We start from the raw sequence: 23,629 nt of genomic DNA on the forward strand, positions 1-23,629 counted from the left end.
AAACCTTACAAAGCTTCGTGCTCCTTAACTTAATTTGCATGTTTGTTCGTTATCTGGCTTACAGATTTTGTATTATCTGTAATTGTTTCAATGCAATATTGTGCTCTTACGTAAGCACGGAATCACTCCATTCTGCAGTTTTCCTCTAGTCAATGGGATTCAGAATGCTGTGCTTCAAAGTACTGTGCACCTGGCTCAAATATTGTGGGTTGAAGGAGAGTTTGTATTTTTTGCTTCTTTTCATGCACGGGAAAGTCTGAATCACTTCACTTTACTGCCCCAATTCTGAAGGTTCTTTAACAAGTTACACCCTCTCAGAGCATGTCCTGCAACATGGGTGCTGCTTGGCAATTGTTAGTCTTTCAGGAGGATAGGTAAGCAATGTGGAAAGGCATTCGATATAAACATAGATAAATAAATTTGAATAGACTGTAATAATTAATAAAAAATGCTGAAATACAGGTAATACATAAAATCTTACTACTTCAGAGATTTTCCCGAGAAAGCTTGTTTCTAAATGCTTGCTTATTCATTGAGTTGCATAGTTCTTAGTAATTTGACAACCTGTTTTTCCCAATCGATGTATTGGTGCACTGTTAGCAGTACCTACCAGAAAGCTGGTTGTATGAGAAGCCAAAAGCATAGCAGCTGCACTAACGGGACCCATTCTATTGTCATATAGTGTTCAGGTTAAAGGATTTTGTTTTGTCCTTTCTTAATAGTGTTTGAATTCGCAGACTCAATGATTGTCACAATTATTTCTTCAGTGGCTTTTAGTATTTTTGCATTTTTAATCATATGCTCTCAGAACTACATTATTGCTCGGCGGCAGCTGCTTTTGTTTGGAAGAGGAGTTGTAAATGTCAGAAGGCACATACTGGAAAAAATAGGAGCAGAAGCCACTGTTTAATCTGTTAGTTGGATATAGAATAGAAAGATATCTTTATTCTTCCATTTTAATCTCTTGGTTATACTGAGAAAAATAAATCTACAGCCCTGTGGGTGTTATGTTAGAAGGTAGACGTGTGGCCTTTCGCTGTGCATTGAAGTGTTTTGTGTATCAGAGTCAAATTCCCTTGAAAAAGTTATTTTTCAGAACAAAGGTACAGATCTATCCTGAAACACTCAAAGTCATAAGCTACTTTCAGGTATAGCCAAAAAGCACTGGTGCTCTGCTGTAGCTGACTTTGCTTTGCTCTCGTGCAGAATTTTTATCAAAGCTATGAAAAATGCACTCCCTTATTTCAAACAGTATTAAGGTATCTGTGCTGGGTGTTATGTATACTAAAAGATTCAATATAATGACTTCCACACAGAATTGCACAGTTGAGCCCATACTACATAGCATTGAATTATGCATGACATTTTTAATGATACAACAAAAACAGTAGCAGAAGGAAGCACTGCAAAAGACAGGGAGCCTTCACTGTTTATTAGGCACTGTGCGTGCCTGTAATTATTAAGCATGTATGCATTCAAATCCCCAGATATTCTGTGTTGAAACTAATGCTGCACTACACAAATAGAAGATATATGAAGGTAATGCCTAATGAAAGAAGATTAAGTGAAACAAAAACTAATACAGGGAAGTGCAGAATAGATACTAGCTTATTGTATTGAGAGTGGCAAGTGAAGATCTTATGTTTAGCTGAAATATAAACAAATGTAAATATTTTCTAGTAATTTTGACGTGGTAATTTTGAGAATGGTCCCAGCAGGGTCTTGCCATTTGCTTGCAAGCCAAGCCATTGCCAGCTTGCCTTTAGCTTGCCATCACATTAAAGATTACCTCTTGCACTGTTAAGAAATGGTGTATGTTACGAGGTGGATTTTTTGGGGAGACCAGAAAACTCAAGCCCTTCACTGAAAAACTTGTAAAAACTGTGAAATCTTTGCTTTCAAATGCATTGAAGTTAAATCAAATGCACCCCAATAATTCCCTTACGACTTTCCCTCCCCGTTGCCTACTTTTCCTTTCTTTTCATGGTGCTACGATACCATGAGTGTTACAGTGTAGATTGGTAACCAAGGCCTTTTGCTTGGAGAAATATGTCAAAATAAAAGAAAAACTTGAAGGCAGAGCATCTCGGGAAAAGGTAAAAAGAAACAAACAGCTTACAACCAGGTCAAATTTAAAAATAATTAATAAGAGAAAAACATATTTCAAAATACACAGTGTTTCTACCAAAATCTACAAAAACGGAAGGGGAATAAAAAAGGGAATAAGCATTTCTTGGCACGTGAAGACTTAGATTAAAGCTTATCCTGCCACCATACTCAGCTCTGCTGTATTGACAGTGTGCTATTACTTACACTGAGGAAATTCAATGCAAACTTGATTATTGGTGTCTTGATAGCCGAACCTCTACTAGATCATAGAATCATAGAGTCGTTTGAGTCAGAAGGGAACCTTTAAAGGTCATCTAGTGCAACTAGCATCATCCAATTTATAATAACCAATTATCAAAGCTATGATATGTCATTACCAGTGGTAATGCTACTGTCAGGTTGTCTTGGCTTCACAGTATAGGTTTTATTTTTATTTATTATTCCTGCCAGTTGCTGAATGCACTGAATTGGTTGCTGTTTTAACAAGATCTCTGGAGAACTCTTCAGCGATGATGTATGTTGAGAAAAAAGCCAGAAAGTAATTTACTACTAAGCAGACACCAAATGAATGGGAACAGTCCAGAGCTCAAAAAAAACCTAACCATGCAAAGAGTTTATTAATGTATGACTGTGCTGCACTTTGAAAACATAATGAGAACAAGATAAGAAGCAAAGTCATTATCTTACTAGAGTTGTTGTCAGGGTTTCTGTTGACATCAAGGAAGTGCTCAGTTCTTCCTGTGTGTTAGTTTTAGATTGTTTAGCTAAGTTTCTAGCTTTATTCCAACATAAATAGCACCTTTGTCAACAATGGAAAAATCACAATTACAACGATACTTTATTAAAACTCTCTTAAAATATTGAAGTATAACACAACTTATCTCTTTGCTCCAGCTTCTTATCTGTTCTTTCAGTGTAAGACGTTCGGATTTGACTAGGAAGGAAATTCTGAGAATAGTAGACTACTTCCAGATGTTCTTCTGAAGACAATTGTTTGTCAGCTTACTTTATATTTCTAAGTATAATTTTGATGTGGTGTTAGATGTTAAATATAGATGGCATTTTGAGACTTAAAATCTTCTCTGTTTGCAGGTGGGCCATGTACAGGTACAGCTCATGCCTCATTAACCACGCCTACCAAAAGATCTTGTGACTCAGGTATGTGTTTCTGGGGGGTTAAGGAGTAGGATTTCTTATAATATGTAGCTGTATGATTGTAGCTTAATGATCAAAGCTAGTAACTATATCTAGAGAGTGCCAAATTGAAAATAGACATTGTTGATTTGCTGTTGTTTTATATAAAGTAGCTGTGTGGCAGAGCCCTGTTAAGTATAAGTCATTAAACATAGTACGTTTTCAGTTAGCTTTGGCTGCCTCAGAAATACAGAAGTAGCTAGTTTAAGTACAGCAAATACTGTATTATTCTGGAAATCCTCCCCTTTGAATTTGAAATATCAAATATAAAGCTGTTTGGAGTTTTCTGGTTGAAAATGCAATACAGAAAGCTGATGTTTGCTCTAATCAAGACTAAATTTTTCCTGCTTTGGGTCCTTAACAGTGATTTTAATTCTACGTGGAGAATATAGATTAGATAATCTGTCACAGAGCTAGTGTTAGTGATGTGTTAGGTCACTGCCAGGCTGAAGTTGCTGCATCTGCAACTGATCTGTCATAAGGAATCATACCAGTGCTTGTTCAGGCAGGCATCCAAGCTATCTGTGTTGGCTCAGACATTTTTCAGACTTTGGTTTTGCAGTGTGTTAAGGAGAGCTCATACAACCCTTTCCACTATCGCTGTTGTGGAAAGACTTAACCTCCTGTGGAGAGGCAGTGAAAGGCATCTATATGGTAGCAACATTCTAGCTAGGTTTACTTCTGAGCTAGGAATTCTAGCTGGGTCTGCTTCCAAAATAGATATTGCCTGTATTTACATTTATGTATTAATTTAGCTGTATTGGATGCAGAAGGGAAGGGTTGTCTTGATAAAGGGCTCTAATTCTTTAGAAGTGTAAGATAAATTTCCTCAGAGGTCATTCTTTCAAAAAGTCTTTCAAGCTATCATATATTTGGCTGAACTGTGGTTATTCCATGTGTGCATGTTATTAACTGGCTCGGTATGCAGTGGATTCAACTTAAGAAAAGCTGTGTTACCCTGCGGGCTCAGAGCTCTCAGATGATGCATGGTAAGCTGTGCCATTGTTGTGAATATTGTTTGCCCAAGGACTTTATAAGTCTGGCACTGGAAGGTGCTGGATAGAGTTTTCTCCAGAGTATGAAGACTGGGTTTCCCTTATGTGGAAGCATACCTAAATAAACACTAGTGTTTGCTTCTGTTTTCCTTGCAAACTACTCTGCTTCAGTCATGGTATTACTGAACTGTATTTTCTTTGTAAGTTAATTATTGTAAATTTTAATACCAGTTTTCATTGCAGGGTAATTAAATAGCTTTCTGTGATGTCATACATATTGAAAACAGAGGACTGAATGAATATTCATAAAATAAATGCACATATGATTAGCAAAAAGGCAAATCAGTACTTTATTTGTAGTGCCATATGGGAGCAGTAAGAGCTTCTTAGAACAAAGCCACTGAAGTTGGTAGATATGTTGGAAAACATCCATTAAATGGTTGGCTAACTTTTCTCAATAGATCTCTTATTATTAGTTTATGCCAGTGTTTGTCATCTTGTATGTCTATGTGTTAATCATTTGATTTGGTATTAAATGAGAAATAAGGGTATCTTAATCTGATGCCACAAATTTCAGTCAACTAATTCTAATGGCTTTATATTGCTTTATTTTCCTTTGTTTCTTCATTAAATGCTCAGTAATCTGCATATCTTGTTTGTTATCCCTTTCATTAATAAACCTGTTACCAGGAGTTGCACTTTGCTACAGAGCTTGTCTTTTCAGTCTACTTTCCAGTGCCATCTTGAAAAGAAAGAAAAATCTTTTTTAAGTCTGCTTTTAGGAGTCTAGGTAGGAATGTGGGAATTGAGAGGAAACCATTGGGTACAATATGTTTGCCAGAAATGGTATGACATCTTCAAGTGCAGGAAGCAGACTGTGTGGATGGAATGTTTCACACTACATTCAGTTCCATGTAGTCTCCCTTTGTAGGACATTACTTAGGTGAATACAAGCAATGTATTTCAATACCACATATTGAATATAAACCTCTCTTCAGTAAGAATTCAACATTTCTTCTGCTCTGGAGCACTTTGAAGGAAGATTGTTTTGGTAGAATTCATCTGTGTGATTCTTTTTCCCTTCAAGCATAGTTTTTCCCTAAAGTCTGCCGTATATCAGCATTTGAGATGGAAAATTAGAAATTTGACCTACATATGTTGCATGCAGGTTCCCATCAGGAGGATATTAAGGAAGGCATAAACCTTTCATATTTTATTAGCATTAATGTAACCACCGAAGAAAGATCAAAACAATAAATCTGTCAAGACATGGGGAAAGTTCTCTTACGAAAAACAGTTTTTACCTCATGCAGTTGTCAGCTTGTGTGCTGGAGGAGCTGTGCAGATAAAAAATGGTGTTATGACACCAAATAGCGGTGTCTGCTTTTGTTCTTTCTCCTTCCTCTTTGCCAGAATCACTGCTGTGGTAAAAAGTATTTATATTCCAAAGTGTGCCCATAGGACAAAGATTACAATGAAAAGAATGAGTAAAGCCTTGCAATTATTAGTTTGGATGGTGCCTTGAAGGTTTTGCAGAGTCAGTAGTCTGAAGGTTTTGTAGGAAATAAAGATGTGTAGCTTTTCTTGTGTTTTGACTTGTTTCTTAATGGCTAAATATTGTTATGATTATGGCAGGTTCTCTGAGGCTTGCTTTAGTCGGAAGGGCATCCTGATTCCACTTGTATTGGGTTCTTGTGTTGTGCAAGCGAGCACTGTGTAGCATGTTGCTCTTCTTTTTCTGCTGTGGAACCTAAAGATGATTTGATGTGCAATTCAAAACAGCCAGATTTTAAAACAATATCACACAGTTAAAGAAAACTGGAAAAAATCAGTGGAGCCGTTGCAGTGTGCTCAAACTATTTTAAATTGTGTGTAGAGAGACCAGTAGATGCAGACTGTTGAAGTGCAGTAATAATAAAGTCAATTTGTAGATTGTATCCCTAAAGTTGGGGAGTTTTCAAATACATGGTTTCTCACTTATGGCTCATGAGACATCCTTAATACTCTGTGCAGGTATACGGGCAGCAAACTCACATTTTATTAGGGTATCTGTCCTAGATGGCTGTGGTGGTATCTGTTTTGTGCAAGATCAGAGTATCTTGTATGCTCTGTATCTTTTCTAGTATGAGATTTGAGTCTAGAAGATGTAAAGACTGCACTAACAGTCATGCAGATGCACGGTCCTTTTTTGAAGATTCAGGTTTATTGATGTCATATAATAATACTTTGAGACTGAACCTCGGCTGTCAACACAGCAGTTTTTTTGGAGTTGTAGAAAGGACAATTTGTGAAAGTATGGATATTACAAATTTTCAACAACACGCATCTGCAACAAGCCGTTAGTTCTTTTTCTTTAATCAACTGGTATGAGTTGAGTAAGTACAAAAAGAACTGGTCCACCACTAATTAGACTTCTTTTATTCATCTGAAGTGCTAAGTGCCTGTGTAGACTGTACAAAAGCTTAGTGAAGAGACTTGATACCACTAAAACAATTTGGAGATATTTTGCTGTTGTTTCAAGGGACTTCTAAGGTATTCTTCAGTGTTTGACTTTTGGAGGGCACTGTGTTAGAAATCCAACCTTCTTAGAGCTCTCTCACCAAAAGAAAAGCAATGATAGAACAGCCTTCAAGAAGCACTATAAATCACACAGCCCTGGCAATAATAGTGTCCATTAGAGATACTCTTTTTTTTTTTTCTTTCCTCTGCTCAGTTTCCAGCTGTACTCTAATAGAGCAGCACATCAAGCAAGGCTGTAAATAAAAGTTATAACCTAATAGGTGAGCTCTGAAGTGGAACGGACAGGAGCTGAGGCATGGAGGCCTTATTATTGCTCATCAGCAATTATAAACAGGATAAAGTATCTGGGACTTGCACCGATGCAGCAAGAGCTAATAGAGGCTGGGAGATGACACTGTGCTGTGATCAGATGATGTATGTTGATGGGTTTTTACTGTTTCATCTTATTGCCTATTTCTTTGATGTGTTGTAATGTCTGTTCTGTGCTTCCATATGCATCTGGATAGACAGATCCGATTCCACTGCTGTTCGAAGAAGCTTGATGGCTTTTGTACATGTACTTTACATCAGTTTCCAGTATTGGTTATCTAAGAGCCTTCTCAAATTGTTACAATTATTGTAGATTAAAATTCATCTAATGGTAAGGATAGTAATAGTTGCATCACTAAAGAACATTAAAGATTTGCTGCAATTGTAGGATTTATTCTATCACCTTACTCAATTTTTAAAAAATGCCCTCATTCATTAATAATATGGGCATGGTTGTCTTTTACACTAAACATCTCACGTGCATTTTTAGATTAAATGGGCTATAACCGGTGTGGCTGGAGAATCTGAAGAGGTGAATTTGGGGTCAATATATCAAAAAATTTGTTAAAAGTCAGGTATAGCTGTGATGATCCTTGCCTATGAGTTACAAAAACTTCAGCTGTTCCTGGGAAGGTTTTTAAGAGCTTGTTAGCACACAGTAATTGGTAATATTCACAGAAAGGTCTGTCACGATCTTTCATCTGTCACAGTGTCTAGCACACTTCTGTACCAGACATCTAAATCATCTCTTTACAATGCCATGGAGAAAAAATGCCTTGAAATTTAGTCTGTATTTCCTTTAATCTAAAGAGAAGTTTTGCAAGAATCTTCATAGTTCATACGTTAATCACTTATGCCATGTACTTCTGAATGGAATTTTCTGCTGGAGTATTGGAAAAAATACAACATTTAGAAACGAAAAGGTGTGCAGCAGCATGACAGCATGTGAAAACACTGGTTTCCAGCCTTATCTACTCAATACAAATGGGATAAAATAAATAGATGTTCTTAAACTCTCTTAAGATTTTTGGATGGGAATATTTACAACTGCTTATGTTCAAACTGCAGTACACTAAGACAAATGGAAGCTCATTCTGTTCATGGTAGGCATTCATTTGAAATGAACTTTCACACCTGCTGGTTCTTTGTGTTCCGGTTTTCCTATGTGCTGTGTATAAAGTGAGGAAGCCAGACAGTTGTAGTGGCTTGTAGGACAACACGTCTTGAGTCTTGGGAGCTAACAATTCTGACTTTGGGATTAATCCCTTTCTCTAATCAGTCAGTCAGAGCAATTTATGACAGGCTACTGCAGGCCTTAAAATATAAAGTCACTGTTATGGAACAGGATTAGTAGATCATAGAACCATAGAATCATAGAATCACCAAGGTTGGAAAAGACCTAAAAGATCACCCAGTCCAACCGTTCACCTATTCCCAATAGCTCCTACTAAACCATGTCCCTCAACACAACATCCAGCCTTTCCTTGAACACCCCCAGGGTCGGTGACTCCACCACCTCCCTGGGCAGTCCATTCCAGTGCCTGACCACCCTTTCTGAAAAGTAATACTTCCTCATGTCCAGCCTGAATCTCCCCTGCCGTAGCTTGAAACCATTCCCTCTGGTCCTAAGATGAAAATGGTAATTCATATACTTAATATTGTTTACCATTTTATGACATTGTGTTGTTGGTAATTGTACCAGAACAGGTTAATGCCACTTAAAAAAGTGCGTGTGAGACAGTCCGATATGATACCCATACACGTTGCTGATGTATACTTTCTGATGACAACAGGAAAACTTTAACTGCTCATTCCTTGTAGTGTGGTAGATCAGCATAGCTGTATTCAACTATTTTGTGCAGAAAGGGATATTCTGCAGTGCTTTCTGGTTTAAGCAGCAGAAATGTGTATCAATTTCAGTAGATTCTGGCTGCTCGGGTATCTTGTGAGAAACAAGTTTTTTCTCACCCACAAGGAGAGGAAGAAAGTACTTTGATGAACTAGAATTTAAGAACAATACTTTTTTTTTTTTTTTTTTTTTTTTTTAATGGGGAAGTGTCTAAAGGGTCTCCTGGCCACTTGTCACACCTATTTGGGATCTGTCCCACCTTGTCAGTTCATCCAGTCAAATACTGAAGTTCACAAATGCGACATCCTGGCCTGTTCAGATCAGGAAGATGACTTTGTTAATGATGGGCTAATATTAATGATGGGATAATATTTATCCTCAAACACCTTTAAAAATGCACAGCCAGTTATATTTACAAACTGACAATTTCAGTCAGCATCAGAGAGCTTCAGTATAACTGTTTCCTATTTTCTATTTAGAAGTTAAGTTTCAGGAGGACCTCACAGAATCACCAAGACTGGTAAAGACCTTCAAGATCATCCAGTCCAACCATCCACCTATACACCAATATTACTTACTAAACCATATCCCTCAACACAAAATCCAAACGTTCCTTGAACACCTCTAGGCTTCAGTGACTGCAAAAAATAAAAATATATACAAGTAATTTTAGGGTCTCTTCGAAGGGTGCTGAGCATGAACAGGGGAAAAACAAAAAAAAAAAAGAGAATTTTCTTAAAATTCTGTGAAGTAATTGTTATGCAAAGAAGTTACTTTTTTCCTATTTCATTTGCAAGTAATTATCCACGAAATAAACTTCAGGAAATAACTAATGAGACCAATATTTTGGACCAAAAGAAGATTGAAAACAAACTAGGTGTAATACGTAAGACAGTGTACGTACTGTTGCATCTTATTTTCTGCGGTCTGTTCTGCTTCCCTAGTGGACATGTGGTCTTCAGTTCAACTTAGTTGAGATGCTTCCTAAATATCCACTTTCAAAACATAAGAGCTTTCCTCTAAAACAGCCTGAGTTCTGGTATCTTGCAGTCAGCAATAAGGTCTGCAGAAATTGTATTCTGTGCCAGGACGGGTTACATTTTTCCCATGAAATTGCTCAAAGAAACTAACACAATCAAAGTATAAGCTGATCTTTAAGTTTTATGTAAAATACTTGAATTGGAAATGAATTTGTAAGTAGATTAGCTGTACATTTCAGAACCCCCATTTCATGCATCAGGTATTTTTTTTCTTAATCAAAACACAAGAGCTCTTAGGTACTTCTCTAAACATTGATCAGATCAACGTCTCTTGTTGCAAAGTTTCTGTTGCTAATGGCATCATTCGGGTTCTACAGTTAATGACAAATAAGTTTTTGGAAAGATAAATATTAGAAATATGTATGTTTTTCACAACTGGCAGGCAGGAGCTCTTTACAATTCCTCTTCTCAATCTGTGTTTTAGCCTTGGAAAACCCTCGTTATGCCGATGGGGGAAGGGTGTGCTTGTGAATGAAAAATAACAGAGCAAGGAGTTTTTATATAGAACTAGTTTCTGGGCTGTTTGTTTGAAGAATTGCCTTCCTGAATACTGTGTACCATTTGATTGATGAGGACATAGTTGGAGTATACTACTAGGATTCTGAAGCAGAGCAGCGCTGCTTACTTACGCAGTCTTGAATTGGGTAGCAAATCTGCAGTATTTATAGTGTTATCTATTAATGTTAATCCAATTTTAGAGAGCTCCGCGAAGAGTAAGAGGACTCACAATTAAAGCCAGCAAAAACAAAAGTGATGATGTGGGTGAATGCTTTTGGATTTCCCATTTTTACCTGATCCAGTACCTGTTTGTATGTGTTTGCACAGAGGTATTCACATATGCATATATGTATATTTGAATACTAGCATGTAGTCTTCAGGTGCTGTGGAATGGCAGACGTTTGCATTTGACCTTCGTGTTTCTTTCATCATACATATTCCTGTGTTGTGGCTTTTTCCTTCCTTTTTGTGGTTCTGTTTTTCCACTTAGCTCTCAGTATTTGTGCATTGTTCCTTCACTTAATAATCCTGTTCTTGTCATTCAGAGTTGAACTGAATCTGCCTGTGTCCTTCCCCCAACTCTAACCCAGAGTTGCTAAGGTATATTTTCTAGAACGGGTAAAATACAAATATTTCACACACCCAACAAGAGATGGGCAGCTAGCACTAGTCTGACAGCTCAGCAGCACTAGCCAGCTTCCTCTGCCTTTGCAAACCGATCAGTTGTTGAGGGCTCCAGAAGTGTAGAGGCATCACACTTTGATGTGACTCAGGGAATGACCTTCTCTGGCCTCAGCCTTAAAACAGACAAGGAACTGAGCAGTACGAGTGCCTGAGTACATTTAAATACCTACTTGTTTGAATTGGTGTGTATGTAAAAATGTTTAAGAAATAAATTAATATTTCCATTAACTGAAGACATACTGACATCAAAGATGCATGAGGAACGGGGTAATGCAAGAATTTAACCATGAAACAGACATAGTACTGAAGCCTACATAGGAGATGAAAACTAGTTCACTGTTTGCTTAATTTAGCAATTATGAAATTTCTTGACAGGAAAGGATAATATGCATTTTCACACTCTAATTATAACTTACATAAAATGCATGCAGTATCCTGTGTAGCTCCCTGTTAGTCTTACTATTTTCAACTTGCATTTCATTCATTTATGTTGCTGGCACTGGATGAGCCTCTTCCGTTTCATTAAAGATGGCAGTTAATGGCCTCATTAAGTTACACTGCAGTACAGCATGCTTCCTTTTGACTGATGATAGCACCAACAATACAGGCTTAGAGGAGGAAATGTAAGAGAGGCAAGTAGTTATTGCTTATATTTATATGTTGGTGCAATATATATTTTATATATATGACACATTCTCCCATCTAGAAATCATATCATCACAGAATAGCAGAGGTGGGAGGGGCCTATGGAGATGATCTTATCCAGTCAGATTTTGGGTACCCTCAGGATGGAGCCTCACGACCCCTCTAGGCAACTTGTCTTAGTGCAGGACCTCATCTACAGTTAAAAAAAGAGTAAAAAAAAATTTAAAAAGTGGTTTCTAATGTGTAAATGAAATATCTAATAAAATTATTTAGGTGCCCACATTCCTCTGTTCTGCTGAAAGTGTATGCTAACGGTAACAGATCGGCATAGGGGAGGTGGTGACATTTACTGGTGCACTTGCGATGTTTCACATATGGAATATCTTAGAGTAACTCTTCCCATTGTGTGAATCCCAAACAACTAGGCTACAATTTGTTCATTTTTGTTTTTATTTACAAGAGCCGCAGGAAACAACTGCTGTGGTTTTGTGAATTGGTATGGAAATCATTTCTGTAACGCAGCTTCTTGGGGTTACTTGTAGTCTCTGTGGTGTCATTAGGAGGTTTCTGAAGCAAAGAAGGGGCTGACAGGACTTGACTTTTGTAGGGGCTATTTCAGGAGCCTCTCAACAATGAGCTTTACTGCATCCCCATCACTTTAGAACTGTATGGAGAGGGGAAATAAATGAATGAAACAGTGATGCTAAGGACACTGCAGTGATAGTAGAAAAGAGATTGCGTGGTTAATTGTTACTGAAGGCTTTGTCTGAGAAATAGGTACATCTATCTGTAGTGTTTTAAGAAAATCTGACGTGGATTTCCAAAATAAATGTAGGTGCTTCCAGAGAGGTGTGCACTCAGGTTTCTGACAGTCTTAACGTGCAGTCCTGATTGCACTTGGGAATAAGATTCTCATCTCAATGCAAATACCAGAGTTTGAAAATAAAGGTTTTCACAGCATTGAACAGCAGCAGGGAAGAATTGTAGTCCTAGCTGTCAAACTCAGCTTCTAAGATGTTAATCTTGAACTTTTCACTCTTCATTAGTAGTCAACAAGCATGTAACTGTGGTATAACTGTGTTAATTTTAGGTTCAGTTGAAGCAGAGGAGATGATTTTAAATAATGATTCTGGTAAATGTAATAGGGAAGATTTGTAAAGAAGCAGTTTCCTCTAGATGTTTATAATGCGTAGTCAACATGCCAGGGAATTAAGTAATCCCTCATCTAAAAATGTAATAATGAGGAAAAATGGGGGGAACAGCCCTAGAAGCTGGCGACAGAGCATTGCTCAAAGTGGAGTTAATCCTTGTTACGTAGTTACTGTCTGTACCTGTGTGAGGCTCTTCATGGACAGAGATTTTAGCAGCTCATACTGCTTTTAAAATGGTTTTGAAGTAGATGGCAGTGAAGTTTGAGGGTTCATTAATTATTGCTGTTACCGGTGTTTGGACAGGCAGTTGAGATCGTAAATGTCAGTCTGTCAGTGGGATGAGTTCTTTATGAAAAAGAAAAAAACAGATTGAGTGCCTCAAAAGCTGTCATCAAACCAGAGATTAAACAGATTCATCTCATTCTTGAAGCAAGCAGCAACAGAGAAGGGCTGCTTCTTCCTGTACAAGTCTCCCATCCCTTCTTCCTCCTGTTATTTTTTCTCAGCACACATCTCTGCTCGGTTTTTACAGCTCCCCACCTGCTTCCCAAAATGCCATGAAACAGCCACCATGGTTGTTAGTGAAGCCATGCAGATGCCAGTCTGCACGTTCATGACAAGAGATTGAGAGACTGGGATTGGACTCTGACAGTCTTAACACAATTTATTTGGAAAATATTGAGGGGAGAAAGAGTAATGAAGACAAGTACAGTGACAGTGAGGAGCAAATGTGAGTTTCTGTCTGAGGCACAACAGAATTTCTACGAGCAGTACTTGTTGTTTCAGTCAAGTCTGCTGCTTAAATCCTGCTCTGCTGCATTGCTTCATTCTCTCATTTCAAATGGGAGCTTGATAAAATGCCACAATTAGAAGAATCTGCACCTTTAGATATAAGTTAGAAGAATCCTCATTAACAACAGTCAAGTTAACTCTAGCTGAGAAATCTTTGTGAAGTTTCTCATCTCATTCTAGAAAGAAGTAATTCTTGTTTCACAATTCATCCTTCTAAGGCAAGCTGTAGCAGCGAGACTCTTCACTAGCCATTTTTGATAGTGAAATGGCTTATACTGAGAGTTTACCCTCAGATTTCTCACCTGTGCTTTCTCCCCACTCCTACCTCTGAGATGTAAGCACATGTGCTATTGGTCCTTATTGTAACAACTGTTAGCTTGAGCTTGTGTGCTCCGGGCATTTTGCAGTCAGTAATGGGATAGCTGGAGCTGTCTCTCCCAGTTAGGCTGAGTTAGCTCAGTGTTAACACTGTTTAATTTACAGCAAAAAGGTATGACCTTAAAAAATCAGGTATGTAACTTTCATTTCTATCCTATCAGTCATCTTATGTTCTTATTCAGTTGGCCGTTACCAATTAATAGGAAATGTATAATTGGATGTTTGATTGAATTACTACTAGCCTGACTTGGAGTAGCTGTTTTTCTCACTAAGGCATGTGGCTTCATGAACTGAGTAGACACTGGATTCCATATTTGGACTTAATAATAAGCACTGTTTTTCATGTAGGACGCAAAATATGCTTTTGAGAAGTAGCAGGATGGCTTGTGTTTGCAAAAGCTGAGGTGTGTGGGAAGCGGCTATTTCATAATAGCAGCCAATCTGTTTCTCTGAGAAATGAATAATTGCAGACTGTGTAGGTCCCCATCCTTGGCAAGGAGCTGGACTGTAACACATTTGTACTGAACCTTACATCAGAGCAGTGAGAGTGTACAAGGTGTGTGTTGCTGGGAAGGCTGGCCTACTCCTCTGGGTGCTGTGAAAATCAGTGCTTGTGTGATAGGGTGGTTGCCTGGGAGTGAGAGCTGGGATCTGCAGTCTGGTCTGAGGACATCTCTCTGAGATCATCTTCTGCAGACATTTAATTTAAGGCAGGACAACTTGTTCCATAAATGTATCAATTTATTAGACTCTACTTTTCATTGTCAATGTTCCTGCACAGCCAGGCATGCGGGGATGGAATAATTGCATACTGAATGTTAGCTTAGTCCTCACAGATATATTTTGTAAGGTGTAAGTTGTAATCTACAACACTGATGAAAAAAGCTGCATTGAGACACACATCAAATAGAATTATTGCAGCTTAATAAAAACTTATAATCTGTGTACTGTGCAGGAAGCTGTTCACTTTTCTGTGAAATGTGAGATGTGAGGAGTTTGTATTGAAAAACCAAGCACATTTTCAGCGTATCTTAGTGATATGGCAGAAAGAAGGAAGAACTAAGTGAGGCAGGTTGCATATTTATAATGGCTGTGACATTAGAATCCAGCTGCTGTATAAATGCTGAGACAAGATCTGAAACGTGGGCAAGAAAAGTGGGTTAATTTCTGCCGCATGTGAGAAAGCAGGGAAAGTTACTGGAGCGTGCCTTGGAGAGGCTAGCAGGTGTTAGCGGTCCAGCTGGGTTATGTGTTTGGCAGGGAAAGGCTTGATACGGTGAAGCAGCAGATCAGATGAAATAGTTGGAATAACAAGGATATGGGCAATGGTCTGGCTGTAGCAGTTATCTCTGCAGAATGCTACTTGCAAAATTACTCCTTTTCAGCTGCTGCACCAGAAGGTACTTTATGTAAGGTATTCAAGTTAGCCTTAAGGAAAGTATTTAAAAACTTTTCTGGGATAAGCCAGGACAGCTGACAATAAGTAGTCATGTTTTCCATTTCACTTTTGATATAAAGGCCAAAAGATGTTTGATAGAGTAGAGCCCTGACAGAAAGATAAAGTTATCTTCTTATTTGTCCTTTTAAAAATGGACTAAATGAACTAATACTTGTATTTTTCCTTGGTCACTGTCTTACTGACTCACTGCAGTAATGGCTTTCTGCAGCTGGTCTCCTTGCAACGTTGCTATGAACAATGTAATTCTTTATTAGGTTTGAGATTGGTTTCCTCTTTTTCTATTTAAAAGAAATACAGATTTGATTCAATTATGCCCAACCTTGGGAGAGAGTATGCCTGTCTGACCTGACCTGGTTTGGGCCACAGAGCAGCAGATTGGCTGAAGTCTGCTCCCTCTGATATGCCGCACGGATAAGATTTGGGCAGAGTCCCAACAAAATTCTCTTTGTTATTAGAGAAAAAAAAAGTGCCATGTTGCCTAAAGTAAACTCTGAAACTTTTACTTTGCAAGGAAACTTGTTTTTAAAGGGAATTTTGTAGGTTAAAAGAGGAAAGTGGTAGCAACTTACCTTGATCTCTTCTGAAGCACCAGTGTGGCAACTCCAGCCCACAACAGAATATCCAGCATCTCACTGATTCACTTGTTCTTAATTAAAGCATCACCTACTGATTTGTACTTTCTGAATGAAGTATGCTTTCCAGAAACAAGCAGAAAATTCTATAGATAAAGGTGTTAATGCAAATGGTGTTCAGACTGATTCTTTTTAAATAGCTGAGCACTTTGGATTTGTAGCATGCTTGTACAGGTTGGGCGTAGTTTGTGTTGTTGGTGTCCACTAATTTGCATTTAAATTGTTATCCACGTGGAAGGAGGGAAGCACGGTATGGTGCTTTCATGTAATGTCTTCAGTCATAAGAGGCAGTTTACACACTGTGCCTTAAGAATCTTCCTTCTGCCCAGGGAGGAAATAGGTCAAATCTACTTTCGATTGTTTTTCATGAGAAGCCTGGTTCAGTTTGTTCGTGCAAGGAGAACAAAGACACGTAGGAGAAACTAAATGAGATTACAAATGAAGCTTGCGATTGTTCCGGATGGCGAGTACTCTTTGTGCATCTGTACACAACCTGGCTATGGCTGGGAGGAAGTTAATCAGTTTGCTTTCTGCTGAGTATTGTCAGTAGGGAGAGGTTTTTACAGAGAACAAAGATAATTTGTCTCTTACTTGATTGTGATTGTTAAGAAAATGTATTTATACAATAGAAGGGGAAGTATCGAGCTGCCTGGTGGTGACCCCAGCTGAAAGCAATATACCTTCAATCTGCCCAAAGGGTTGCCTCAGCAAGGAGGTTCTAATGTTTTTCCTAAAATATTTGTTGTGAATACAACAGATTCACAGTCGGAGAGTGAGGCTTCTCCTGTGAAACGGCCACGGCTACTGGATGACAGTAATGACAGGCCTGAAGAAACCAGTCGATCCAAACAGAAGAGTAGACGCCGATGCTTCCAGTGCCAAACAAAACTGGAGCTAGTACAGCAGGAACTGGGATCATGTCGCTGTGGTGAGTACTGTCTGTCAGTAACGTCCGGCTTTCTACCACAGCAGTGCTCAGATCCGTGTCACAGGTGGAAGTGTGGAGAACACTTGCACCTTGTAGCTTTCAGCCATACTTTAAACAGAAGCTACGTCTTCCACTGGTGGCAGAAAGTTGTAATTAGTTCCTGTCTGTCTAATTTTCCCTTTAAGACTCTGCCCCCAATATACTGTCCTGTCTGAAGAGATCCTTAGATATTAATCAGTTTAGCTTCTGAAGTCTGTGTAAGGTGGGAGGGTGCCATGCCCACTTGAGAGAAGAAACACAAAGCACATCAGAGAATATGCAAAGATGACAAGTGTTTTTTTTTTACAGAGTTTAAGCATAGGTCAGCACTGCATTCTGCATTTCATGATGAGGTTGAAACAAAAGCAAGAAAAAACACTATCTAATTGAAAATGGTTTTTCTTCTCACAGTCAGCTAAAGGGATGGGCAGGGAGGGGGGAATTGCTGTTGATTATGCACTGAATAGTGTCCAACTTGATTTCTCCAAAGTTGATGGTATTGTTCAGCTAACTGAGCTGAGGTTGATGATCTCATGCAGGCAGCTTGATGTTATCTGCAAAGTAATAACAGCAAATGTAACTGGGTTCCAGAGGAGATGGTCTCTCCTTCATCCAACAGTAACTGATTATCATAACCCATGGTAATGCACGTGGTGGTTTTACTTGCTGCTTTTTTTTTTTTTTCCTCCCTGTAGTCGTGTATTGAAAGCTTGCAGTTTCACTCTGTCCATGTTTGTATTGATACACTTGGAGAGTTTGTAGTTGGTTTATCATGGCTCCACAAGGAGGCACTTGCCAAAGGATTTGCATAGGCAGGTACAATTCACATTCCATCTGCTATGTGTAGAATATTTATTGTATTAAAAGGTAATTCCATCTGAGCTGCAGTGAGAAAAGAAAGGATTGGTGAAGCTGGTTACAAAGACTGAAATAACAAACTGTGTTTTGAATAAGTAATAACAAATGAGATAATAGAAAACTGAAAAAAATTCCTTGTCATCCTTTGTTCTTCAGTATCCGCTGTAAGCTCTTCTGGACATGAGACAGGCTTCATTTCAAATATTGGAGCACTGGTGTAGAACTTAACACGTCATCTCTGAAGCCACCAAACATGAAATCAGTGGCTATAATGAAATTTTTATTATGGAAATACTGTGTTGGGATGCTTTGAAGTATCCAGTAAGGTATATATTTATCCAACTGAAGAAATTCAGCACTATCAGGGACAGTTTGGTATGGTTCTCTCTGCTCAGACTTAAGGAGTTTCTACCCTTTGTCTACTCCTGTCACCTATCCAAATGAATGAGGGTGCTTGCAGGTACCTTTTGGCAGATGGAAAAATCTCCTCTAATGTTGGAAGCAAGAGAGTTTTGCAGGTTTGGGAGGAACTGGCAAGAAGGTGACTTACATTATTTTACATGTCACATCATTAATTTTGCCTTCATTCTAAAACTGGAGCTATGTAAGAGCACTGAGGTTGAAAGCAACTTCTAAAAGTACATCCATTGCTTTTAATCTTTATAAAATAAGACCTGCCTTGTCCTGTCCAACAGGGCACAAACTTTTAGAAATGTGGCAGAGAGAGTATTCACCTAAAGCTTTACACCTGGTTCTGAGATCTTTGGGAAGCTGCAGTGTTGATTCTACCATCTCTTGTAAGATCTGTCCAGAGAGAGCTGATGCTGTTCAACTTGTTCCCTTGACAATACATGAAATTTTAGACAGATTTGACAGTGCTGCAGGGCTTTGCCTTGAAGAAAAACAATTTACTACTGAGAAGGATGTTCCAGTAAGGGTACTTTAAATTCAAACTCAACATTTTTCAACTGTAGAAAAATTTGTTTATTTTCATGCATGCATACTTGGAAGAACTCTTTCCATTCTGCGTCCACTTTGTACAAGTTATTAACTGCTGACAAGAAATTCACATCTCATAAATAATGCTTAAGAGCTATTGCTATATAAATTGAATGTGTTATGAATTGTGATAGGCCTTTTTGTAGTGTTCTGTGCCTAGAGCAGGAAGAACAGAGGATGTCATTTTCATTAATTTCTAATGAGGTGCCAATTAAAGGCAAGGAAGGAACTCAGAAGGGAAGAGTCACAGAGCTCCCCTGAATCCTGTGCCCTGGAGCTGTCAAACGAGCCTGCTGCCAAGCCTTCCTCTGAAAGTTCCAGTAAATTACCACCTCATCTAGAGCACACATAGACAAATTCAGCTTCCCTTTGATCTTCAAAAGAGCAATTTGTAAGATGAGTTCTGAGCCTTTTCACGTAGGGAACTAGGAGAAGTGATAGGAATTGTTAATTGCTGATGCACTTTGCAAGCTTCAGTGAGAAAGAGATTTTGAAATGAATTCTCATTTTGTGTCTCTCTGACTGGGTAACCTTTAAATCAACACTACCAGAACAAAAACAATTCCGTATGAATTGTTTCTGGATGACAGTTACACTAGGAGTGCTTTCCAGACAGCCATGTTCTCTAGTTTTGGTTGGACTCTCGATAGTTCAGTGTCTTATCTTTTAAAAAGATTGTATTGAGATGATGCATGTATTCAATATTAGCTTTAGTGGGCAATTTTTTTCATTAAGAAACTAAAAGGAGTGTATTCTTACACTTGTATTCCATTATAGCATTTCTGTTGGGAGTGTAGGCAGTTTGACATCAACCATCTAATCCTTGATTGCTAAATGGAGTCATCAGTTCAGCAGTGTGATAAGGAAGTGTTCATCACAGACTTGCTTTGAAGCTAGCAAAATTGCTGCTAACAGTAGCTATCTAGCATGTTTCTGGAAATGTAGTTTGGGAAAAGCAAGCTTGTTTTTATTTGCAGATAGCACTATGAATTTATGGGCATTATCTTAATTTCCAGATCTATATTGCTTCTAAATAAAGCTGTATACATCTTTTAAATATTCTGAGTTGTAGAATTGAATGCCATGGAAATTACTTGAGCAGAAAACACTGCTTGATTTCATGGCAGAGGCTTAGTGTTTTACAACAAAAACCAGTTGTGGCATCGCTTGCTACTTAAAGCCAAAGCTTTAAATGGGAGTCTGTAGTGATCTTTAATAGTGGTGGAATTGCATGAGACATACAAGGGTGTTCTAAGAGCTCATTAAAGGGGTTTCACGTCTGTCGTGTTAAATCCAGGTCCTGGTCAGCAATTAACCAATTAAAGAGAAATTAATACAGTGTATCGGTGGGTTTGTATAGAATGATTTACTGTTTACAGGCCACGTCCTAACAGGCTGTAAGTCATACACCACCTATGCAGAATTGGTTTTAGTTTTGTCTTCTTGCAGTCAATGGATTGGCCAAGATAATGTGCCCTGGAAAGTAAGTGCATCTGTCTTCTGGTAGCCTTAGAGAGATGCTGCTGATAAGACTGTGTGCATCTCTGATAGGAATATCTGTTGTTCTTGTGAATAGTTTTGGGAGCCTGTATGAATCTTTGCAGTATGAGATGTGCCACGATTGTCAGAGATGGCACTGAATGTGACTTCAGTGCAACCTGAATACATTCCATATTAAAGTTTTATTAGAAGTTGGTGAAATGTCTCAGCAGAATGTGATCAAAGGGATGAGATTGCCTTTCTAAAATGGTTTCTAGTTCTAACATGTTTAATAGTGAGGTGATCGCTGCAGCTTAGCGATACAGAAAATCAAAAGATGCTTGAATAGTTTATAACTCAATTTGTACCAGAAGAATTTGTTACTTGTTTCATATAAGGTTACTGCATACAAACACTGAAAATAGTGCATTTTTCTTAGATGAGTGAAGGGGACAGGAAGAATGGAGAAGAAAGGAGGCCACAGTACTACAAGGTGTACGTGTTTCATTACAGTGTCAGCTAAAATGACAAATTCATTCATACAGAAAAATAGAGATAAAAGAGAAGCTAAAATCCATGTCAGGTTTACAAATTTATGTCCACGCAGATACTGATGCACCACATTCCTTTGTATGTGAGCAGCGATCATGGGGGAGATTACTCAGAACAGCAGAATTACAAACTTGGTAATTACAGACTTTCATTTGCAGCAAATAGCTGAAAGGAAAGCTGACCATGAGGTCAGGGAGGGAAGAAACCAGTGGGGAACATGGTTATCTTGCACAAGAGCAGCGTTAAAAACAAACTGTCCTTGTGTCTGTTACAGAACATCCTTCATCCGAAACGTCTCCTGACTTAGTCTGATGGGGTTTCTAAGGATAATTTGCCAGTTGCCAGCATTCAAAAATATATAGTTTATTAATGATGCAAAGGACTTAATTTGCATTTACTCATTAATGTTTTAAAAAGAGATCCAACTACCATAAGAAGGCATTAGAAATGTTGTAAATCTGTAATCCTGGTAGGGACAGGAAACAAAACTCTCAGTGGTGGTTTTTGTATTACCATTTTTTCCTTTTTTAAAGTCTTTGGTAATTTAGTATGTGGCTTGTCTCGTGTGTATAAATGCATGCCTATATGCACAGACACATACGTACACATGAGCACAGGCAATAGGTATACAAAAGAACATTTTGGTTTGTAGATATGCTTACTTTTCCACATCCTTGTTCTTAATTTAGCTCAGTGCAGCTGCTGGTAGAATTCTTTGCTTGAGACTGTTTTAGTGTCCTTTGCTTCACTTCTATTTGCTTTTCTGCTAAGCAGAGGGGTAGGAGGATGATGGGAGCAAACAGGCTCAAGTCAAGCACTGAGCATTGCTGTTGGCCATCAGAAGCAAAATGCGTTCATGGAGAAGAGACTCAACTGTTGTTATAGGTAGTATAGCAGCAAGACTCACTGTGATGCAATAATAAAGCAAATGGAAGACAAACAGCTGCAGATTCTTAACTTGTGTAACGGAGCAGCTTGTTCATAAACACAGGAGATGAGGCACTTGTTTGGATTGTGCCAGAATAAATTTGGAATGATTTGATTTACTCACTTAATTTAGAATAATCTTCAAAAGAACAGGAAGAAGAACAGAGACGTGTATAGATAAGCAAAAAGAAAAAGCTCTGACAACTGCTTGAAAACAGCCCAACATGTATTGAAAACAATGCTTCTCTTATAACTATGTAGAATATTAAGTTTGGTTCCGTTTCTATGGAACCTGTTTGCATGCAGCAGAATTGGTAATGGTGCTGGCCATTCCACTTTCCAGAAGGGTAAGGTTGATGTGGTACAAAGCAGAACAGCTCCAAACACGATAATGTATTGGTAGAACAGATGTATTTCCACTGATGAAAATTAAATACATACACTGCTTCTGGAGACTGAGTCAACCAATTCAATAATAACTAGTACTAAAGGAAAAACAAATCTTATTAGGAACTGGTGACATCATGTAATTCTGGCAAGACTCGCTGCCATGACTTAAGATGTACCATAATTGGCTGTGTTTTGTGAACTGTGCACCTCGGGAATTTGTTTCCAAAAGAGTACTTTTGCTTCACCCATTCCAGCAATGCCCAGCATCTTAGCTTAAAAACACAAACAAAAACGCCACCACCAAGAAAATTTAAACTCAACAAAAGGGCTTTTGTTTTATTTTACTGTGATGTTATCCCAAGACTGTAAATGATAATGATATCATGACTTGAAATGATAAGGAAGAGGAGCTGTTAACTATTATGGATCTGAGTAATATGTATTCTGAAAATACTGCAGATGGAACAGTTGCAAGAAAGTGACTGCTGGGTTCCAAGGACAGGACTCAGAAATAAGGCTTCAGTGTATGTTTCAGCTGTCTGTACACTTGCAGTTGTAAATGGGGCTCATGGTCTGCTTTGTAACACGGCTCATAAGGTAGATACAATATTCAAATTCTATATAGTGTATTCCTCCAGTATACCCAACCAGTGGGGGCTGTGTTACAGTGCATACTGATTTCTCCCATCGTGCTACCTAAAGATCTACAACAGGTAACTCTTCTCACTGGTGACAGGACGAGGGGAAATGGCCTCAAGTTGCACCAGGGTAAGTTTAGGTTAGATATCAGGCAACACTTCTTTACAGAAAGGCTTGTTAAGCTCTAGAATAGGCTCCTCAGGGAGGTGGTTGAGTCACCATTCCTGGATGTGTTTAAAAACCATTTGGATGTGGTGCTTAGGGACACGATTTAGCAGAGGGTTGTTAGTTAGGGTAGTATGGTTAGGTCGTGGTTGGACTTGATGATCTTTAAGGTCTTTTCCAACCTGAGCGGTTCTATGATTCTTCTGATTTAGTAGCGTTTAATGAGCTTGTTGGTTACCTTCCTACAGTCCTGATCAGTAAATGTGGTTGAGATGGGTCAGTTGAGCTTTTAAGCCCACCTTTTCAAAATATGAGGTTTTATTTTAATGCATTTCATACAGCGAGTTTTTCAGCTTATCACTTTCAGGGAGCTCTGGCAGAGGTGTTACAGTGTGAGG

At 38.4% G+C, this 23,629-nt stretch overlaps 1 protein-coding gene and 1 long non-coding RNA gene across 2 annotated transcripts in view; one reads left to right on the top strand and one right to left on the bottom strand.

The window, feature by feature from the left end:
* Positions 1–23,629, top strand: part of ZFAND3 (zinc finger AN1-type containing 3) — a 130,470-nt gene that overhangs the window by 94,511 nt on the left and 12,330 nt on the right. Inside the window, exons 5-6 of the mRNA XM_042875446.1 lie at positions 3,202–3,267; positions 17,013–17,183. Of these exons, the coding sequence (XP_042731380.1) occupies positions 3,202–3,267; positions 17,013–17,183 (237 nt within the window). The remainder of the gene's footprint in view (positions 1–3,201; positions 3,268–17,012; positions 17,184–23,629) is intronic.
* Positions 16,197–23,629, bottom strand: part of LOC122182304 — a 39,710-nt gene continuing 32,277 nt past the window's right edge. Inside the window, exon 4 of the long non-coding RNA XR_006179764.1 lies at positions 16,197–18,104. This is a non-coding gene — a long non-coding RNA (uncharacterized LOC122182304). The remainder of the gene's footprint in view (positions 18,105–23,629) is intronic.

Source organism: Lagopus leucura, unplaced genomic scaffold (assembly GCF_019238085.1).
Source record: "Lagopus leucura isolate 7727_CA_CO unplaced genomic scaffold, USGS_WTPT01 Super-Scaffold_73, whole genome shotgun sequence".
Lineage (NCBI taxonomy): Eukaryota > Metazoa > Chordata > Aves > Galliformes > Phasianidae > Lagopus > Lagopus leucura.